Raw genomic sequence first — 16,784 nt, 5'->3', positions numbered from 1 at the left:
AAGTTGCCCCCGAAAAGAGACTTTCGTCTCTGTCTGGCACTTTCGGCCGCCGAAGGTGCCGCCGAACCTAGCTGAGTTTCGTCTCTGTCCAGGACTTTCGGCCGCCGAAGGTGCCGCCGAAAGTGCCCTGTTCAGCCATTTCATGCATATTTTCTGTGATGTTTTAGGGGGTTTTTGGGGGATATATTAGAGTCATGTTTATATATGTTGGTCCCTCATTGGAGTCCACCTGTGTAGGTTCGGACCCGAGGAACCAAGGACCCCAGCAGTGAGCCAGCTGCTACAGAGTTGTCAGAGTCAGCCAGAGGTGAGTGGGACTATACTTAACCTTTTAAATTAAGAAATTAAATGTTTTTATCATGCTTCATGCATCATGATTATATTATAGGTTGTTTGCATTAGAATCACGAATTATGTTGCATTGCACTATTATTTATTGTTGATGGGGGATGGACATTGCACGACTCACTAGCCCTTTGTACGAAGTCCTGTGGTGCCCATAATAGGGCCGGGCAATACGAAGTCCTGTGGTGCCCATAATAGGGCCGGGCATGGAGCTGAGGGATTTTTGGGTCAGTCCGTCCATGATGTGAAATGTTTGTGCAGTGATGCATTCCATGATAACATGTTTTAAAGTATTCCTTTTTAGAGTTCTACTCACTGGGCATCTAGCTCACCCCTCTCCCCTAACCCCCAGATTTGCAGGTACGGGATAGATAGAGAAGGCTATGAAGAGAAAAGTCACATGTTTGTAATAGATAGATTGTGGACATGACAAATTTGTAAAATGATGTATAATTAATCAGTCTTTTTATGAATTAATGTTATTGAGGATAGAGTTGTGCTTGACCATAGTATGTTGATAATCCCATGTGTATCCCTTTTTATACATGATCTTAGAGATTTTGATGATGTTTATGTAAACCAGCTCAACACAGATTATGTTACCCCTTTGAGGGCACAGATGAGATCCCATAGAGGGATCAATGTTATGTTAATGTTTATGCACAGGTTGAGTCTGGTTGATGTTCATGGAAAGAAAAGTTTTAATTTTTATGCATGTTGTTGATCATGTATGGGATTATACAGGTTTACAGGTTTTATGTCAGGCTTGCTACGGGTCCCGGCGGCCTTAAGTCGACCCGGATCCTAGCGCCGGTAGCGGTCCGATTTTCGGGTCGTTACAGATACATACTACATCTTTGGACATTAATATTACCTTGTATGTGACTTTTCTGACATATACTACAAATTTACAACATGCAATATGACATTGCAAGTGACTAGTTATGAAACATAATACCAAAAATATGATATGTACATCAGCATTGCTTGCGAATTTTCTTACACATAATAATTCTCTGAATGTGACTCTAAATATACAAATTACTTGCATGATATTACGCAACTATCGTATATGGAAGTATCTAATAAAATTGCATGTTACTCGTACTTATGTTTTTAATAAAAATTATTATCAATTTATGACATATTTGTTCATATTTTATTTCACATATATGACAGGCAGACAAAATTATCGTGATTACACGAGCCCGGGCCCTTTTGATCATTCTTTATTAACACAACAGTAGTCTCATAGATCACAGTCGATTTGGAATGAGGAAATTGAAAATGAGCCACTACATTGTAGGCGCTCTGCGAGTATTTTGAAGCAGGATTTCCACCCCCGTATTGAGGCCTATCTCAGAATTTCTGGATTTTATGGTGCTGTCATATTAGGCTTCTTTTTGTTGAATCATCATTTAATTACATCACTGGTTGAGAGATGGCGTCCAGAAACGTACACATTTATGATGCCAGTGGGAGAGTGTACAATTACTCTCCAGGACATCGGTGTTATTTTCGGCCTACCTATTGATGGAGATGTTATTATAGGTAATTCTATTATCAATTGGATGATGTACTGTCAAGATACTTTAGGACTCGTATCTCCTGCTAATATAATGCGGGGTAGCTCGTTGCCATTAAGTTGGTTAGTCGAAAATTTTAATGAGTTACCAGATGATGCTGATGAAGAAGTGGTCCAGAGATATGCCCGTGCTTACATTTTGCGGATCATTGGGGGTTCCTTATTCACTGATAGGAATCCTAGTAGGGTGAACCTAATGTTTCTGCCTCTAATTGCTAATTTACATAGAGCAGGCATGTATAGTTGGGGTTCAGCTTGTCTTGCCTGGTTATATCGGGAACTTTGTCGGGCCACTGATCCGAGAGTGTCTCAATTAGGTGGAGCCCTACACATCCTATAGATATGGGCATGGGATCGATTTATTTCAATATCACCATCTATAAATATACGAGACCCATATAATGATGCTCCACTGGAAAGTCGGTTAGTATTTTATGCTTATTATGACATTATTATGATTTGCATGTTACGCATTTATATTAAATTCTTTTGTTTTTTTTATAATAATTTCAGGTGGAGTAATGCACGACGTATCACTCAAGTCGTGACACATATCTTGACAAAAATACGCTATAAATTTGACAGAATGAGTGACCCAGAGGTATTATATGAATTATGGAATGTACTTCGATTACTATGATATTTCTAACAAATTTCTAATAAATATATTTTTTTTCATTTTAGATGGTATGGGAGCCATATTCCGATGAACTCCTTGCATCATTGCCATTATATTGCACGCAAAGACGTGACATTTAGAGAGCAGTGGTTCCCTTGATATGCTTCAACGTGGTAGAATGGCATCAACTTGATAGAGTATTGCGCCAATTCACAATGTAACAACCAATACCACATCCACCACGCCAGCTAGCTGATCTTCATAACACATCTCTATTATCATCCAATAGTAATTGGATTACAATTCATGTACGTTGGATTATCATTTGGAAAGATAGATGACAAAGGTTGGTTGAAGTAGCACCATTAGATGGGCCACTACATTATCATTCAGAGTACCTAGAATGGTAGACGAGTTTCTTGTAGATGGATATTGCATCGTGGTGCAACTATTGGCACTGTGGTAATACTTTATTATTCATTACATTTTCATATGTTTATTTTTTTTAAACATATCAATGTTTAATTATTGTTTTGCCAACAGGAGGATGGTATCGAGAATATACATTTAATTAATCGACAATTTTCTAATCTAGACACAGATCTTATTGAAGATAAACAACAACAATGTTCTATGCCATGGAGGAAAGAGAAACGAATAACAGAGATACCTCCACCACAGCCGGCACCTCGGGCGCAACTTATGCCGAATGACCCTAAAGAGTCTGTTGACCTGCCGAGGAGGCTTAAGCATAGACGTAGTTCTCGCCAAGAAGCTGATGCTGATGTTCATACCACTGTCCCGGCAAATGTCATCATTCCGACATCTGTTTCATTCCACACTCATCAATCATTTGGTGAGGTTAGACTGCCTTCAGCAGGACCTAGTGTTCCACAAGAAGGTGGATCACAATATACTACATGGACACATGGTAGTTATATGCCACCACCTCATATAACCCCGACACAGTGGTCCTTCCAGCAGATTGGTATTCAAGATAATCCATTTCAGATGCAGACCCTGATAGGTAGTACTTTTTATACTTTTGTACGACATGCTAGCTCCATTAATGCATTTTCGGCTAGACATTCTGTGGATATTCCTTCATCTAGCCTAGGAGCACAATCATTCTCTGACAATTTTGTACAGTACATATTGGGGCAGCAGTACTCCACTTTTGCATCTAATAATATCTATTTACCATCACATTACACTGCAACACAAGATCTGAGCTCATTGGCTCCTGATCTTAATATTAATCCTGCTGCTGCTGAAGGTGAGGGTACAAGTGGTGACCGTCGGCCATATATAACTCGACATCCACATGAAAAAGGGGACGTCCATGTGGCACAGCAGGACATTTGGGACATCATTAGCATTATTTTTTTTACTTTGTCATTTGTAATTATATTGCTTTATTTTTACTACATTCCATAACTTTTAATTATTTATTTATATGTAATTTTTTTAAATTTTTATGGTTCATAAATATTTTATTTATTTATTTATAAATATGATTCTAATAAAAATAATAAATTCTATGGATAAATATAAAATATATGTTATTATTTTCAAAATATAGATAATTATGATGTTATATTTAAATAAATATAATTATAATGTTATATTTACACATACTTTTAATTATTAAAATAAATTCATATATTATTATGTTAAATTTTATTTATATTAAAATTAATATGATTTTTATAATTATATATATTTAATATATAAATAAATAAAATTAATATAATATATATTAAACAAACCCTAATATTACCACACTAATACGAAAAAATTGATTGAGATGTCGGGAAATTGTGGAAATTGATTGCAATCATACCGTAGAATTTTCTATTTTAAAAAAAAATTAAATAAAATTCTACACTTCACTTTTATAGAATTTTTGTATTTAAAAAAAAATTCTTTTTGGGTCAACGGCTCTCTATGGTACTTTTTAGGTACCATAGAGTCTACCGCACTTATAACGTGTGGTAGAGAAATAATTTACGCTGATTCAGAAAAATTTTTTTCTGCGGACCAGAATTTAAGAAATAATTTTTTTTAACTCTTATTTTGTGAAAAAACCTAATTAGTTGCATCATGATAAGGACTCTAATGAGAAAATGGTCGCATAGCAAATTTGCAAGGGACTTGACTAGAACTTTCTTTTCTTATTTGAGAGTTTAAGAGTTTTTTTTTTTCAATTAATTTGCTTGGTTGTTGGATTTTTTAGCTCTCTTTCTGCTCCTATTGCCGTGCCTCCACCAGTGCAGTCGTAGCACAGCCTCTGCCATCAGGCGCAACAATAAAGCCTTGTGGTGAATGTGACTAATTATAGAGGAGAATGAGCGAGGGCACAGTTGACTGCAATGCCTGCGGTTGGTGAGGAGGAAATGCATTGGGACATTGGGCCGAGGTTGATTTTGTTTAGTAGGGCCACAGCTCTTGAGGGCAGTTTTGCATCCTCCTTCATCAGCTGGCAATTGCGAGCACTTGCATGTTAATCAATGTGATCCATTGATTCATTGGAAATATGAGATCATCTTAAATTTGATAAAAGTTAGATACTAAACAATAAATCATCCAATAATAAAATCTTACGTTCGTACAAACCAAATCTCAGTAATTTATCTTGTCTTCTTGCTAAAGGGTATCCTAGTAATCTTCTTCTCCAATAATGCACATTCTTGTTCATGTCTTAATACCTATCAACTTCATTCTTCGTTAGCAGTGAGCTCATCTATGACTACGAGATGATAATAACAGAAAACGATAAATTCCGTTCTGTCCACAAAGATTGCAAAACAACTCACCATCAATGCAAACTTCGTCTGCTTCATAGCTCTTAACTCATTGATTTGACCTCGTGGGTCGTCATTTCTCGCAAGTATCTCCACCAAATTTTCAGTTTTAACCCAAGCTTTGTCTACTTGCAAGCAATTCAACTGCTCACATGGTGAAATCAAGAAAAACAACAATTCTTTAGTTACTGACAAACTTTGCTTCATTATTTTGCACCTTTCTTGCACATAACCAGATATTCTTAGATGGAGATTCTTGGCTAGCAAATGAAAAAATAGGAAACTGGCAAAGACCCACTTCGGAATTAGTACAAAAACCTAGAGGGCATGAAGAAGAATCTAATTTCGTCCCACAGTTTAGGCACATTTCCTAGCCCAGGAGGAGCAGGGAACTATCACGACAAGGGATGGAGCTCAGAGCGAGTACCGCATCCATCAGTGAGCAGCAGGAAGCAAATCACTGCCTTGACCCCTTTTTACAGTGGCAGGACAACGCCTTCCAAGTGGGAAGATGCTGAGAGGTGGATATGTAGCCCAGTTCTGGGCTATGGCGTTGCCCAATACTCACAGTGTCAGCCTCAGAGGCGTCCCAAATCCAAGAGTGGACCCATTGTGCCTCCTGGGATTGCATACTATTCTAATTATTCGCCTTCACTGCAGGTTCTTGATAGTGCCTCTGTGAGAAATTTCATAGCTCATTCTCCATTTTCGACTGGAGTTTTGATGCCTAAAGGAGTTGGTATTCATAATGAAGGTGGTATTGGTGGGCGAGCTATTGTGGGACGTTCGTCTGGTGGACCTGGTTGGTCAGATTTGGCTAGCGAGTGTTCATCACCCAATTCTCAAGGTATGATAAAATTTTCCTCCCTGCTTATTCACATCAGGTAATTATTTTTTTAGGTATTTGATCAATTGACTGAGAACTAAAACTTGTAGAGATGCTTTTCATGGGTCTATAGCTTGCTATGTCTAATTAGCATGGTAGGAAAAACCTAGCCAACTGATATTGTACTTAATGACCTCTTTTGAGCTTAAAATGATTTTGCATGACAAGGTATTTTTTTCATCTAAACCATTCGGAATCTGAAAACGTCCAGACAGAAATATAGTTTTTAAATTAAATTGTGAATTAGTAGATATTGCCAAAGAGAGTGGTGATGCTATATGCAAAAAGGAAAGACTCATAGAATGGCGGAGACAAATATAACTTTTACACATTTTTTTTAACCAATGAATAGAATGTATATAAACACCAATGAATAGGATCTATATAAACATATAGACTCATAGAGCTATATAAACCCATTGGCCCGACTAACTTGAAATCCAGTCAGGAAGGTCTGCTAAAAAGGTAAAACGCTTCTTTCCAAGTTAAGACTATTGGTTAGAGGAGAAAAGACTCGTATTTTATCTCATCTCACCACTTGAGATGCATAACAGGGTTATTTAATTAATGTTAGATGCCCATATTAGTTTCCATGATCCAAGCAAGAATCTGACCATGTTGGTGTGTCCACTACACTTCAGTAGAAGTACTGGCAAATTGTAGACGAGGTAAAAAAGAAAATGCTAGGCATTAAACCAATACTGAAGATGTCCAGAAATTGTTTGAGACAAATAGTGAAGATGTTTTCTGAGTGTGTCGACACTGTTGAAGCAATTAGTAATATAGCTTTGTTTTTATTATTTGAGAAGAAAATCCCAAAGCATTGATTGGGAGCACATACTGAGTTTTGCTCCTCAGCTTCTATGGATGTCATGTACAAGAAGTTCCGTTGGAATATCATATGTTCTACACTAACTCTCTGATATTAGCTGATGAATGTTAAATGAAATGTGCAGATGAGAAGCTTGATAACATCAATGATGCAGAAAACGAAATTGCTCGTGTCATTTCAAGGAGGGATATGGCAACACAGATGAGCCCTGAGGGTAGCGTCAGCTTATCTCCCATAGGGAGGTCCTCCTCTCCTCCCTCTGTCCCTCCTTTACAACAAAGTGAGAATGAGCATCCTGCTAAATTGGAAATCAGAGAGGTGCAAGTAGACAAAAAAGCCACCCTGATCAGTAGACCTGCAAAGCGTGGTTCTTGCACAAGTAAAAAAGGGTGGCCAGGAGTTCAGGACGCTTATCAAAATGCTACAGATGCTCACGTTTCGTCTTGGGATGTTCCAGATGCATCATCAGACTTTCCCAAGTAAGTTTTGTTGTGACTCTTTTTTTTTTTTTTTTTTTTGGATTCAGAAGTGAACATTAATTCTTCTTGCCAAAGGAACTTCACCAAATATTATTATCAATTGTTAATGCAGGTTGCAAAGGGAGGAAGCCAAGATCACAGCATGGGAGAACTTGCAGAAGGCTAAAGCAGAGGCAGCAATACGAAAACTTGAGGTTATATGCATCCTACGATTATGTGGTTATGTCTCTTTCTTATCAAGAAATTTTTTTGGGAATGTTTCTTAGAATTTTACCATCCTTTCTGTGTGCCTGCCAGTGGTTTGCAATTTTCTTTTTCGATTTTTCCATTTTTCACACAAATTACTGTAGTTTACTCAATATCATAAGATCTCTCTCCTTGTTTCGCAGATGAAACTGGAAAAGAAGAGATCATCATCAATGGACAATATTTTGAATAAGCTGAGAATGGCTCAGATCAAAGCTCAGGAAATGAGAAGCGCAATATCAGATGCACAGGGTCATCAAATTCCAAAGACACCCCACAAGATTTCTTTCTTTCACAGGCATGCAAGGTTGAGTGTCTTGAGCAGTTGCTTCACTCACATTGGAGCAAGGTAGCTCTTTCCGTGGTGATTCCGAGTTCAAATTTTGCACTAGCCTGCTATTATTTTAATGCAGAAATTTGTAGCATTATAAGATATTTTACAGAATGAATCACCTTGTAAATCATGAGATTAAACAATTGGCACCGTGTATACGAAGCATCACCTCAGACCTCAGTCCGTGTCCTCTGATATTAGTCTGAATTTTCTTATATATTTCTGTCCTTTGTTTGATACCATGAACAGTCTCCAGGAGCATATGCTGAACCAAATTCAAACTATGACGCTTCAACACAAGCCATATTCCATTTACTTTTTGCCAGGAAATGCTTAGTCAAACCTGTTCATTTTTCCATGTATCATCCGAAATAATTATTTCTCTAAACCTTGTAAAGGTCACCCGTGGGTTAAAACGGAAAAGCAAATCCAAACCTTCTGTTTTAGCCAACAAAGCACTTGCTCCAACAGAAGAGTTTTTTTTTTTTTTTTTAATCAAAAGCAGCTAAATCAACAATTTCAAACACAATCTGAAATGATTTTCTTGTGATAAAAAAACCAATAGAATAATGAATATCTAACTTACAACATGGAGGAAGTCGCATTGGCAGTCGAAAACTTAGTCCATCCCAAAGCCACAGGTGAATCATAATCCCTGGCTGTATTCCTACACAGCCAATTTGCCACCAAAACTAACATTCTGAACATGACATTGAAAATGGAGGTACAAGGAAGTTACGAGTGCAGCATCTCCATAACTAAAAGAAAAAAAATCATTTATATAAAAAATGTTCAATGATTATTCTACTATAAGAAACACCATATCACAAAGCCTTTGCAATCCCAATTCTCCATGGCCACATCTCTTAACTTAGTATGGCCTATACCTCCAATCTGCTCTGGAAGGTCTTGCACTACCCATTCCATAACCCCACTGCAAAGCAAAGAATTAAATCATATAACAGCTGGGACCATAAAAATGTTTGAAGAAGTCATTCTTTTCAAGAAATGGACAACAGAAATTACATGTATTCAAATTTCCAATTTTCAGCTATAGTGCAACTATATATACTCACATCATCAAAATCCAGGCTTCCATACATCCTACCAAAGTTGCGCATAGGACCACCATAACCCCCAAAAGAGGGAGCAGCATTCATCATGAAATTTCCACTTGGGCCAGCATCATCAATAGGTGTTGCTGAATCTATTGCTACCTGCACAGCAAGAGAATATAAAGCAAGGGTGTAACATAAATAACAACAAATTCATAATTAAAGCTAGTGCTTCTCCAAGCGGGAAAAACGTGTCATCCTAGTTGCTTATGGCACACACCAGGTTCACATATAGGAAAGCAAACCATGTGAAATACAGAGCAATCTTTATGAAGCATACTTGCCTAATATCCCTATCACACAAAACAAAAATAAAATTCTAGTTCAATGGACACAGAACAGGAGGGAGGATCTAATAAGAAAAAGTACACTATAAATCTGAATGAACATCTTATGGTTAAAAAACTTCTGGAGTAAGGATCTCATTCTGCATGTGTCTTCCCTATGCTACACAGTCAACAAGTTTCCAAAGAACAGTTTACTAACCAATTTCTGAGATAGATGAAGTTTTATCTAATACCTGATGTCCACAAATCTCATGAGACCTTCGAGAAACACGATCTGCTACACCATCTTCAGCAAATGTTACAAATCCAAAACCTCTATGGCCAGATCTCTTAGGATCCTACTCAATAAGCATTAAAATGTTTATCAAGTCAACTTGAGCAATGTCTATCACTGGATAATAGCAAGACTAACATCTTACCTTTGGAACATAAACATCTAATATATGACCAAATCTACCGAAATACAGGCGCAAATCTTCAGCAGTTGCTTCCTGAGGAAGCCTGCCAACAAAAATCTTTTTGCCCATTCCTCTAGCAGGTTCCCCTGTTAATGCAACCAGTTCAATAATGATAGGTTTCTTGATTAATTGCACATACACCTACCTAAAGTGGTACTTACTTCCATACATTGGACCTGGATGGTCATACAAGGTAGGAGCACCAAGTGCAGCATATCTAGTAGCTGCAGAGATATAAGCATTGTATGCACCGTATCCAACATGTGCCATTCTTCCAACTGGCCTGAAATCATCTTCCTGGCAATGAAATATCGTACAGTTGACATTAACTCACAAGTATCAAAATAATAAACTTCAAATCTTGAGTTTACAAGACAATTAAAATATGTTTCAAATTAGATGTGCCATTTAGTAATGTAGCCCCAACTTAGTTAAATAAGCACAGTTAATAGAGAAAAGAGTAGCTCTTCCACAACTTGCCTTGGGTGTTGCTCGATCTACAACTACAGTAGAACCTCCCAGTTCATGAGTATCAACCATCAAACTATCCACAGAATCTGCACCAAGGAAGTCTCGATCATATTTAATGTACTTTGACACTTAGTTTTGAATTAGTAATATTTATCAATTGTTGAAGATAATGCTAGAGAATTACTAAGGCTTGCAAACAATAAATGGATCTTAACAAAGCAATTGTCAATATCTGCTTACAAAGAGAAGCCATCTAACAACCATAAACTGACAGTAAGAAGACTATAAAATAAAGCATTCAATCAATAACCTGGAAGGCAGTTGAAAAAATTTATATCCATTTTTATAAAGGTGAAGTGTGTAGAAAAAAAGACAATTGTGCAAACAAGAAAATATGAAAAGGACATAAATAAGCTGAAAGCCTGTGAGTCCATAAAAAATTAGCAACGGTGACATTACTTGAATATTGCAGCACGAATAACAAGAAGGGACCTAGGTGGTCTCACCTGCACTAGAAAATGTGATAAATCCAATTCCACGATGTGTTTTTGAGCTATGATCCTGCATAACTCAGTCGAAAAGATTTTAATATTCCTAAATAAATCATTAGTTTATTAGTATGCACAAATGAAAGCATGACCATTTATACATTCATTTTATAAATTCAGATCTATATTGCTCACACACAGAGACACTGATTTAAGTAGAAGATGAGCTCACCTTTGGCATGTACAGATCTATTATATCGCCATATTTCTCAAAATGACTGCAAAATCAAGTTCAAAGTGAACTGTATTATTTCAGAAGTCCAAGAATATTTTCTAGAAAGAAGAGGAAAATGAATATACAAGAATTTGTCGGCCATCATCATATTCAATGACCTTCGAAAGGCTGCTTCAGTCACAGATGGTGGAATCCTTGCCACAAATATCCTTGTCACTTTCTTTGCAGGTGCTCTCATCTCCTCCTGCCAAAAGGAAAAAGAAAATAAAACAAACATGAATGCAAACCTTAACTCCTAGGATGCACCTATAATTCAAAATCATATGCACTATGGAGAACAAAGTGAAGCTTTGAATCATAGATTGATCGAACCAAATATATATTTTAAAATTTTAAGGCACAACCTTTGGTGTGGCCACTTTAACTTCCAGCATTCTATTTCCAAGAAAGTGTTCACTTGATAATGCATTCTGCAGCCAACAAAAAGTCAAGCATGATAGGTTATGCTAAAAAATAGTGAACTACTAATTACAAATGAGTTCAAGTCTCTGCGAAACAAAACACTTTAAAGGTGAAGATAATAATAATTAGAGTTTCAATGTCGTGATCGCAGTGGTTTGCTGTTACCTTTGCATCTTCAGCTGATGCAAACGTTACGTATCCAAACCCCCGTGAGCGACCTGATGACCGCTCCTAAAAAGTGGAAAAAGTACAGCAAGAGAAAAATCAAGAAAGGAGACAAAATGAAAAGTTAACATTGAGTAACTGCAAAAAATCTTGCATTTTAATTCAAGTAAGCTGATAAGAAAGGAAATATTATTGCATATTGCAGCAGAAAAATAAGTGCTGTCCTCAAATGTTTCCTTCTGAACCAAAGTTGTTATCTATCCCATATTAACCTCTCCCACACCATCTATCACTAAAAAGGGTGTTAAATATTGTGCGTTTATGTAAGCATATAATATCTATATAATGGGTCATTATGGGGGGCAATCATGTTCTAAATATAAAAATTGAACTGGAATGAAATGACCACCACTACTGCAAATTATTTTACAAAATTAACAAAATGAATGATATTACCATTTAATGAAGAATCTAATGGAATATCACTACAATCATGTTTTATTTCTAATGAAATTAAAAAGAGACGGAAATAATTTGATATAAACAGTTATTCGAAAAGTATACATTTTTTTTAAATGAATGGATGGACTATGATATTAAATTATTACATCTTCTCCAAACTTGCTTTAAGCTTAAGCTCAAGCTTTTGAAAGGATAATTTAGCCATTTCAACACAGCAAACATCTTAGCCTAAAATGCAAGCGCCAAATTTGTCAACATGAGATTTAAGTTTATGAAGCTTTAAATCCATGGTGAAAATGGGACAAGAAATGGATAAAAGCAGGAAATAAGCATTTGAAATTTATCCAGAGGAGTATCAAAATGTAAAACTTTAACAGCAGAGCATTCTAGTACAAATCCAGGAACTAAGGCACAAAAGAATACAGACAAAAGAACTTTAACCAAACAAACCTAAGTAGGAAAGCGGAAATAAAGCACAACCAAACATCGATCTTGAATATTTTCAACAGCAAATAGAGGAGAGGACAAAAGCGCCAACCTTCATGACAATACAATCTTCCAATTCTCCAAATTTGCTCATATATTCCCTCAAACCCTCTGTATCCACCTCCCACGGAATACCCAAAACCTACAATTCAATTGCACAAAATATAGTTCAAAAAAATGGGAAGAAAGGGGGCTTTAGTTAGATATCTATCTAAAATGGGAACAAGTTATATGCGTGTAAAATAAAGAGAAAATAACTAACCACAAGCTTTCGTTCCATCTGAAACTCGAAGAATCTTGCTATAAGCGAAAAAGGGATGAAGATCGCGAAACCCTAACACTCAAATTGGTTCGGAACCGCTCTCTTAGCTCTAGCAGACTCACAAAACTCTCTCTATCTCTCTCACACTCCTGGTCGCCCCCTGCACATAACAAGTACATCTCTTTCTCACAAACAAACATCATCAAATTCCAAATGAAACTCATCATTCCTCTACGAATTTTAAATTTTTTCTCAAATGACTCAAAGAAAACAAAGAAAATTTGATAAGTTAGTCGATAATCACAGGGATTTTGCACACTCACTCACCTTTCGATCTCTGGGAATTTAAAACCCTAGTACGGATCTCCCCTCTCTCCCTCAACCTCGCTCGCTCGCTCGCTCGCTTCCTTCCCAGCCTATATATCTATGAAGGTCTCTCTAGCTCGCAAACGCCAGACCGTCTGACATCGGGGCAGTCCATTTGCAGTTTTTATGACAACTCCAATAAGAGAAAATCCGGAGGGACCAAATCACCAAAATGCCCAACGGTTACTGTATTTTTCTTTCCTTTTCTTTTCTTTTCTTTTCTTTTCTTTTCTTCTTTTTAATTAACTATTTTAGTCCCATTTTAATACCATTGTAACATCTGTTATTTTATAAAATTAAAATATTTAATATTTTTGTTAAATAGATATTCAATTTATTATAATCTTCATCTAAGAGACTAACTAATTATTCCATTTAATGGATTAATTTTTTTCTTTAATAAAAATATTAAAGATTTAGTTTCATCAATATATGAACACTTTAACTAAATAATTTTGAAATAACAACTAAATAATTAATTTTAATAAAAGAAACATGAAAAAGCAACACAAATTCATATAAGCAGCCCAATAGATAAGTTCACCATGTAACCTACAATCCAAATCTTTCGATCCAAGCAAATATTCTGAAAAAATTAAATATGGATGACACAATACACAACGAGAGAAAGGTCACCTCAAAAGATTTGGAAGGAATCACAAACTTGAAGTTACTATTTGACAAGCTAAAATTGATCATTTTCTATCAACTAAACCTAGACAATAGATTACAAAAAGAAATCAAATGCACATACCCAAATAGGCATGTAAAGAAAAATAGGGCAAAACAAATATTTGAACTATAATTTTTTCATATTACATCTCCAGAAATATGAGGAGACAGATTTCTGGCCATCTCACTCTTTTGTAGGCTCTAACAGACAAAAAGTTTTATATCTTATCTATAAACATGTGAGATAAACATCTGTGAGATATCCATCTATCACTGAAGTTTCTACATAAATTGAGAACAACTTTTGGAATGGAAAAGCTACATTTGCATGCATAAACCCCACACAACAACAAGATGAACTAATAGAAGCAAAAAAAAAAGATAGGTAATAGCAAATCTAAACACACCTCTTATACGTTAAACAGTTAGATCTAAAAAAAATACCAATAAAAAACTATTTACCCTTACTTGGTAATTGAAGAGGGAACTCACATTTTGAGTGGAGGAAAAAGAGCCTTCCCCTAAAGTCGCTTGCTAGCGAGAACTAAGGAGCCTTGCTCCTAGCAAAAGACAAAAAAAAAAAAGGCTAAAATAGAGATAAACGAGACAATCAAAATTTGAATTTAATTTTGGACAAAGTTGTGAGTGAGAAAAGAAAGAAAAAAAGGCTGAATTAAAGGATTTTTTTATACTGGAAAGCTACACCCTTGACCAAACCTGTAATCCAAGGCGATAAGGAGATAAGATATATTTTGTCACCTAAGCAAGGATAAGATAAGATCAGTTTCAAATGGGATCAAGTTGAATCAAACTCAATCACATTAGGATGGAGATAAGATTAGGATAGAGATAAGATAAGAATAATATATTTTATTTTAAATTATTAAATTTTATCTTTTTGTGCCTATATAAAGGCTCCTAGCATTAAACCTAGGGAGATATATATTCTACCTCTCTCCCCTTTCCTCTCTTGCTGCCCCCACCTTCTTCTTCATCTTCTTATTTTGCTTAGTTGTTATAATTTTATTATGGCCATGAGTGACTAAACAATTATTTTTCAGTTGAAGGTTAAATTAAATTGAGGTTTGTTGAAGTTGTGAGGTTATGCATTTTAATTCTTTTCATCTTATTTATATTTTCTATTAATTTCTGAATTCAAGAAACACCACCCCATTGTTGTTTTCTTGAGAATTCAAGGGACCCATTGAATATCTTGGGAAGACAACATATTGCTAATTAATTTAATTAAATCTGTAATTATTTAATTGGATTAATAACAAACAACAATTAATATATTAGTTTATATTAAGAAATTAGTAGATTTGATTTAAATAAAACGAATGTTTTTGTTGATCAAGTTTGGGTTCTTCTCTCTTAATGCAATTGACTAATTAAATTTACACGCGTGTTGAGCTTGTTAGTTAACTAGGAATTAATTTAAACGCGAAACAGGAAGAATTTGTGGGATTCGCGTGTTTGACCACTATAACCAAACAATAGATAATAATATAAAATATTTTTTTTCTAACCAATGATCAACTGCAAAATGCATCAATTTGATTACCTTCAGCTCAAAATTTTAACTATTTATTTGTTTCTCAAGTTTCAATTGCATTATTTATTATTATTATTTTCTTTTAAATTTATTTTTATTGGTTTGTCCAAGACACAACCACTTTCATAAAAAAATTCTCTTCTTCTCACTTTTCGTATCTAACTATTTTTCTATTTCAAATTGATCATTTAAATTAAACAGAATTGAGGTCTCTGTGGGATCGATACTGTAACGACCCCAAAATGGACCGTCACCGGCGCTAGAATTCAGGTCGGCTTAAGGCCGCCAGAACCCGTAGCAAGCCTGCTATACTCTCTGTGTACCTGTAAATCTCATACATGATCATACATTTTCTGTGAAAATAAAAACTCTTTTCTCTGTATCAAGGCTTAACATGTGCATGCACTATCTCTATACTCTGTACCCCTGACTAGAGCTTGCTCTAGATGGGTTAACTCATACCTGTTAAGCCTGGTTTTTCACATACTCTGTAAAACATATACATATACAGATCATGTACATAACAAAAGATTTACAACTCAAACATCAGTCAAGCACATTTCTAACTTTATACACAACTATTACATCTCTTGAATATTACATGTCCACTCTAAGCTATTACAAATCTCTTTATTCTTTCTATATTCAGCTGATCTCCTCTGTACACTGTACACGGAACCTGCAAGACTGGGGTTAAGGGAGTGGGATGAGCTCTATAGCCCAGTGAGTAGAATAGTAAAACATATCATTAAAATATGATCTCATGGAATGCATCATATCACAGACAATCCACATCAAGGGTAAACCTGTCACCACATAGTCCCGGTAACTCTGCCGTGCTAGGGCGTAGAATCGAGCACCTGGTCTTCCTGTCATATATGTATATGTGTATATAACACCTATGTACTTACCATTGCCAGGGCGTAGTCAAAGGCTCCTGGACTTTACTATACCTGCCAGGGCGTAGTTAAAGGCTCCTGGACTTCTCTATACCTGCCAGGGCGTAGTCAAAGGCTCCAGGACTTCTCTCAGAGACTATTGGATCATTCAGCATTCACCCATATCAACAAATAACTATGCAATGTAACATATTCGTGGAGTCTAATGCAAACAACCTACTGTATACTCATGATGCATGAACTATGCTAACAGCATTTCATTTTTCAAGTA

The 16,784-nt window shown here is 35.9% G+C and overlaps 2 protein-coding genes across 5 annotated transcripts; one reads left to right on the top strand and one right to left on the bottom strand.

Moving 5' to 3' along the window:
* The first annotated feature begins 5,280 nt into the window (after positions 1–5,280).
* Positions 5,281–8,367, top strand: LOC110628079. 2 transcript variants are annotated; one of them, XM_021774544.2, is made up of 4 exons: positions 5,281–6,200; positions 7,196–7,550; positions 7,663–7,769; positions 7,940–8,367. In XM_021774544.2, exons 1-4 carry the CDS (start codon positions 5,681–5,683, stop codon positions 7,987–7,989), a joined length of 1,032 nt encoding a protein of 343 aa, XP_021630236.1. In that variant the 5' UTR covers positions 5,281–5,680; the 3' UTR covers positions 7,990–8,367. The 2 variants fall into 2 exon arrangements, with proteins under 2 accessions (XP_021630236.1, XP_021630234.1); XM_021774542.2 differs by having other exon boundaries at positions 5,283–6,200; positions 7,663–7,744.
* Positions 8,368–8,647: 280 nt separating this feature from the next.
* LOC110628080 (RNA-binding protein Musashi homolog 1) lies at positions 8,648–13,606 on the bottom strand. 3 transcript variants are annotated; one of them, XR_006347964.1, is made up of 13 exons: positions 13,022–13,606; positions 12,812–12,901; positions 11,812–11,877; positions 11,589–11,654; positions 11,310–11,428; positions 11,182–11,227; positions 10,968–11,022; positions 10,471–10,547; positions 10,152–10,287; positions 9,952–10,076; positions 9,732–9,870; positions 9,207–9,347; positions 8,648–9,064 (listed from the first exon to the last, which is right to left on the bottom strand). XR_006347964.1 is itself a non-coding variant. In XM_021774545.2 (13 exons), exons 1-13 carry the CDS (start codon positions 13,037–13,039, stop codon positions 9,002–9,004), a joined length of 1,107 nt encoding a protein of 368 aa, XP_021630237.1. In that variant the 5' UTR covers positions 13,040–13,601; the 3' UTR covers positions 8,648–9,001. The 3 variants fall into 3 exon arrangements, 2 of the variants coding, with proteins under 2 accessions (XP_021630237.1, XP_021630238.1); XM_021774545.2 differs by having other exon boundaries at positions 9,766–9,870; positions 13,022–13,601; XM_021774546.2 differs by having other exon boundaries at positions 9,766–9,870; positions 11,343–11,428; positions 13,022–13,599.
* Between the last annotated feature and the right edge of the window lie 3,178 nt (positions 13,607–16,784).

The sequence above is a fragment of the Manihot esculenta genome, chromosome 12 (assembly GCF_001659605.2).
Source record: "Manihot esculenta cultivar AM560-2 chromosome 12, M.esculenta_v8, whole genome shotgun sequence".
Taxonomy (NCBI): Eukaryota; Viridiplantae; Streptophyta; class Magnoliopsida; order Malpighiales; family Euphorbiaceae; genus Manihot; species Manihot esculenta.
Note: the sequence above shows the minus strand (reverse complement) of the source record. Positions and strands in the feature narration are given on the sequence as shown.

Excerpts from the sequence above, each read along its gene's own strand:
- LOC110628080 (XM_021774545.2), bottom strand. Across the intron at positions 11,228-11,309 it reads ATGATGGCCGACAAATTCTT|TCATTTTGAGAAATATGGCG; the intron begins GTATATTCATTT and ends TTGATTTTGCAG. Across the intron at positions 9,065-9,206 it reads GAAGCCTGGATTTTGATGAT|TGGGGTTATGGAATGGGTAG; the intron begins GTGAGTATATAT and ends TTTGCTTTGCAG.
- LOC110628079 (XM_021774542.2), top strand. The coding sequence starts at position 5,681 with ATGAAGAAGAATCTAATTTCGTCCCACAGTTTAGGCACATTTCCTAGC. Across the intron at positions 6,201-7,195 it reads TTCATCACCCAATTCTCAAG|ATGAGAAGCTTGATAACATC; the intron begins GTATGATAAAAT and ends TGAAATGTGCAG. Across the intron at positions 7,745-7,939 it reads CAGCAATACGAAAACTTGAG|ATGAAACTGGAAAAGAAGAG; the intron begins GTTATATGCATC and ends CTTGTTTCGCAG.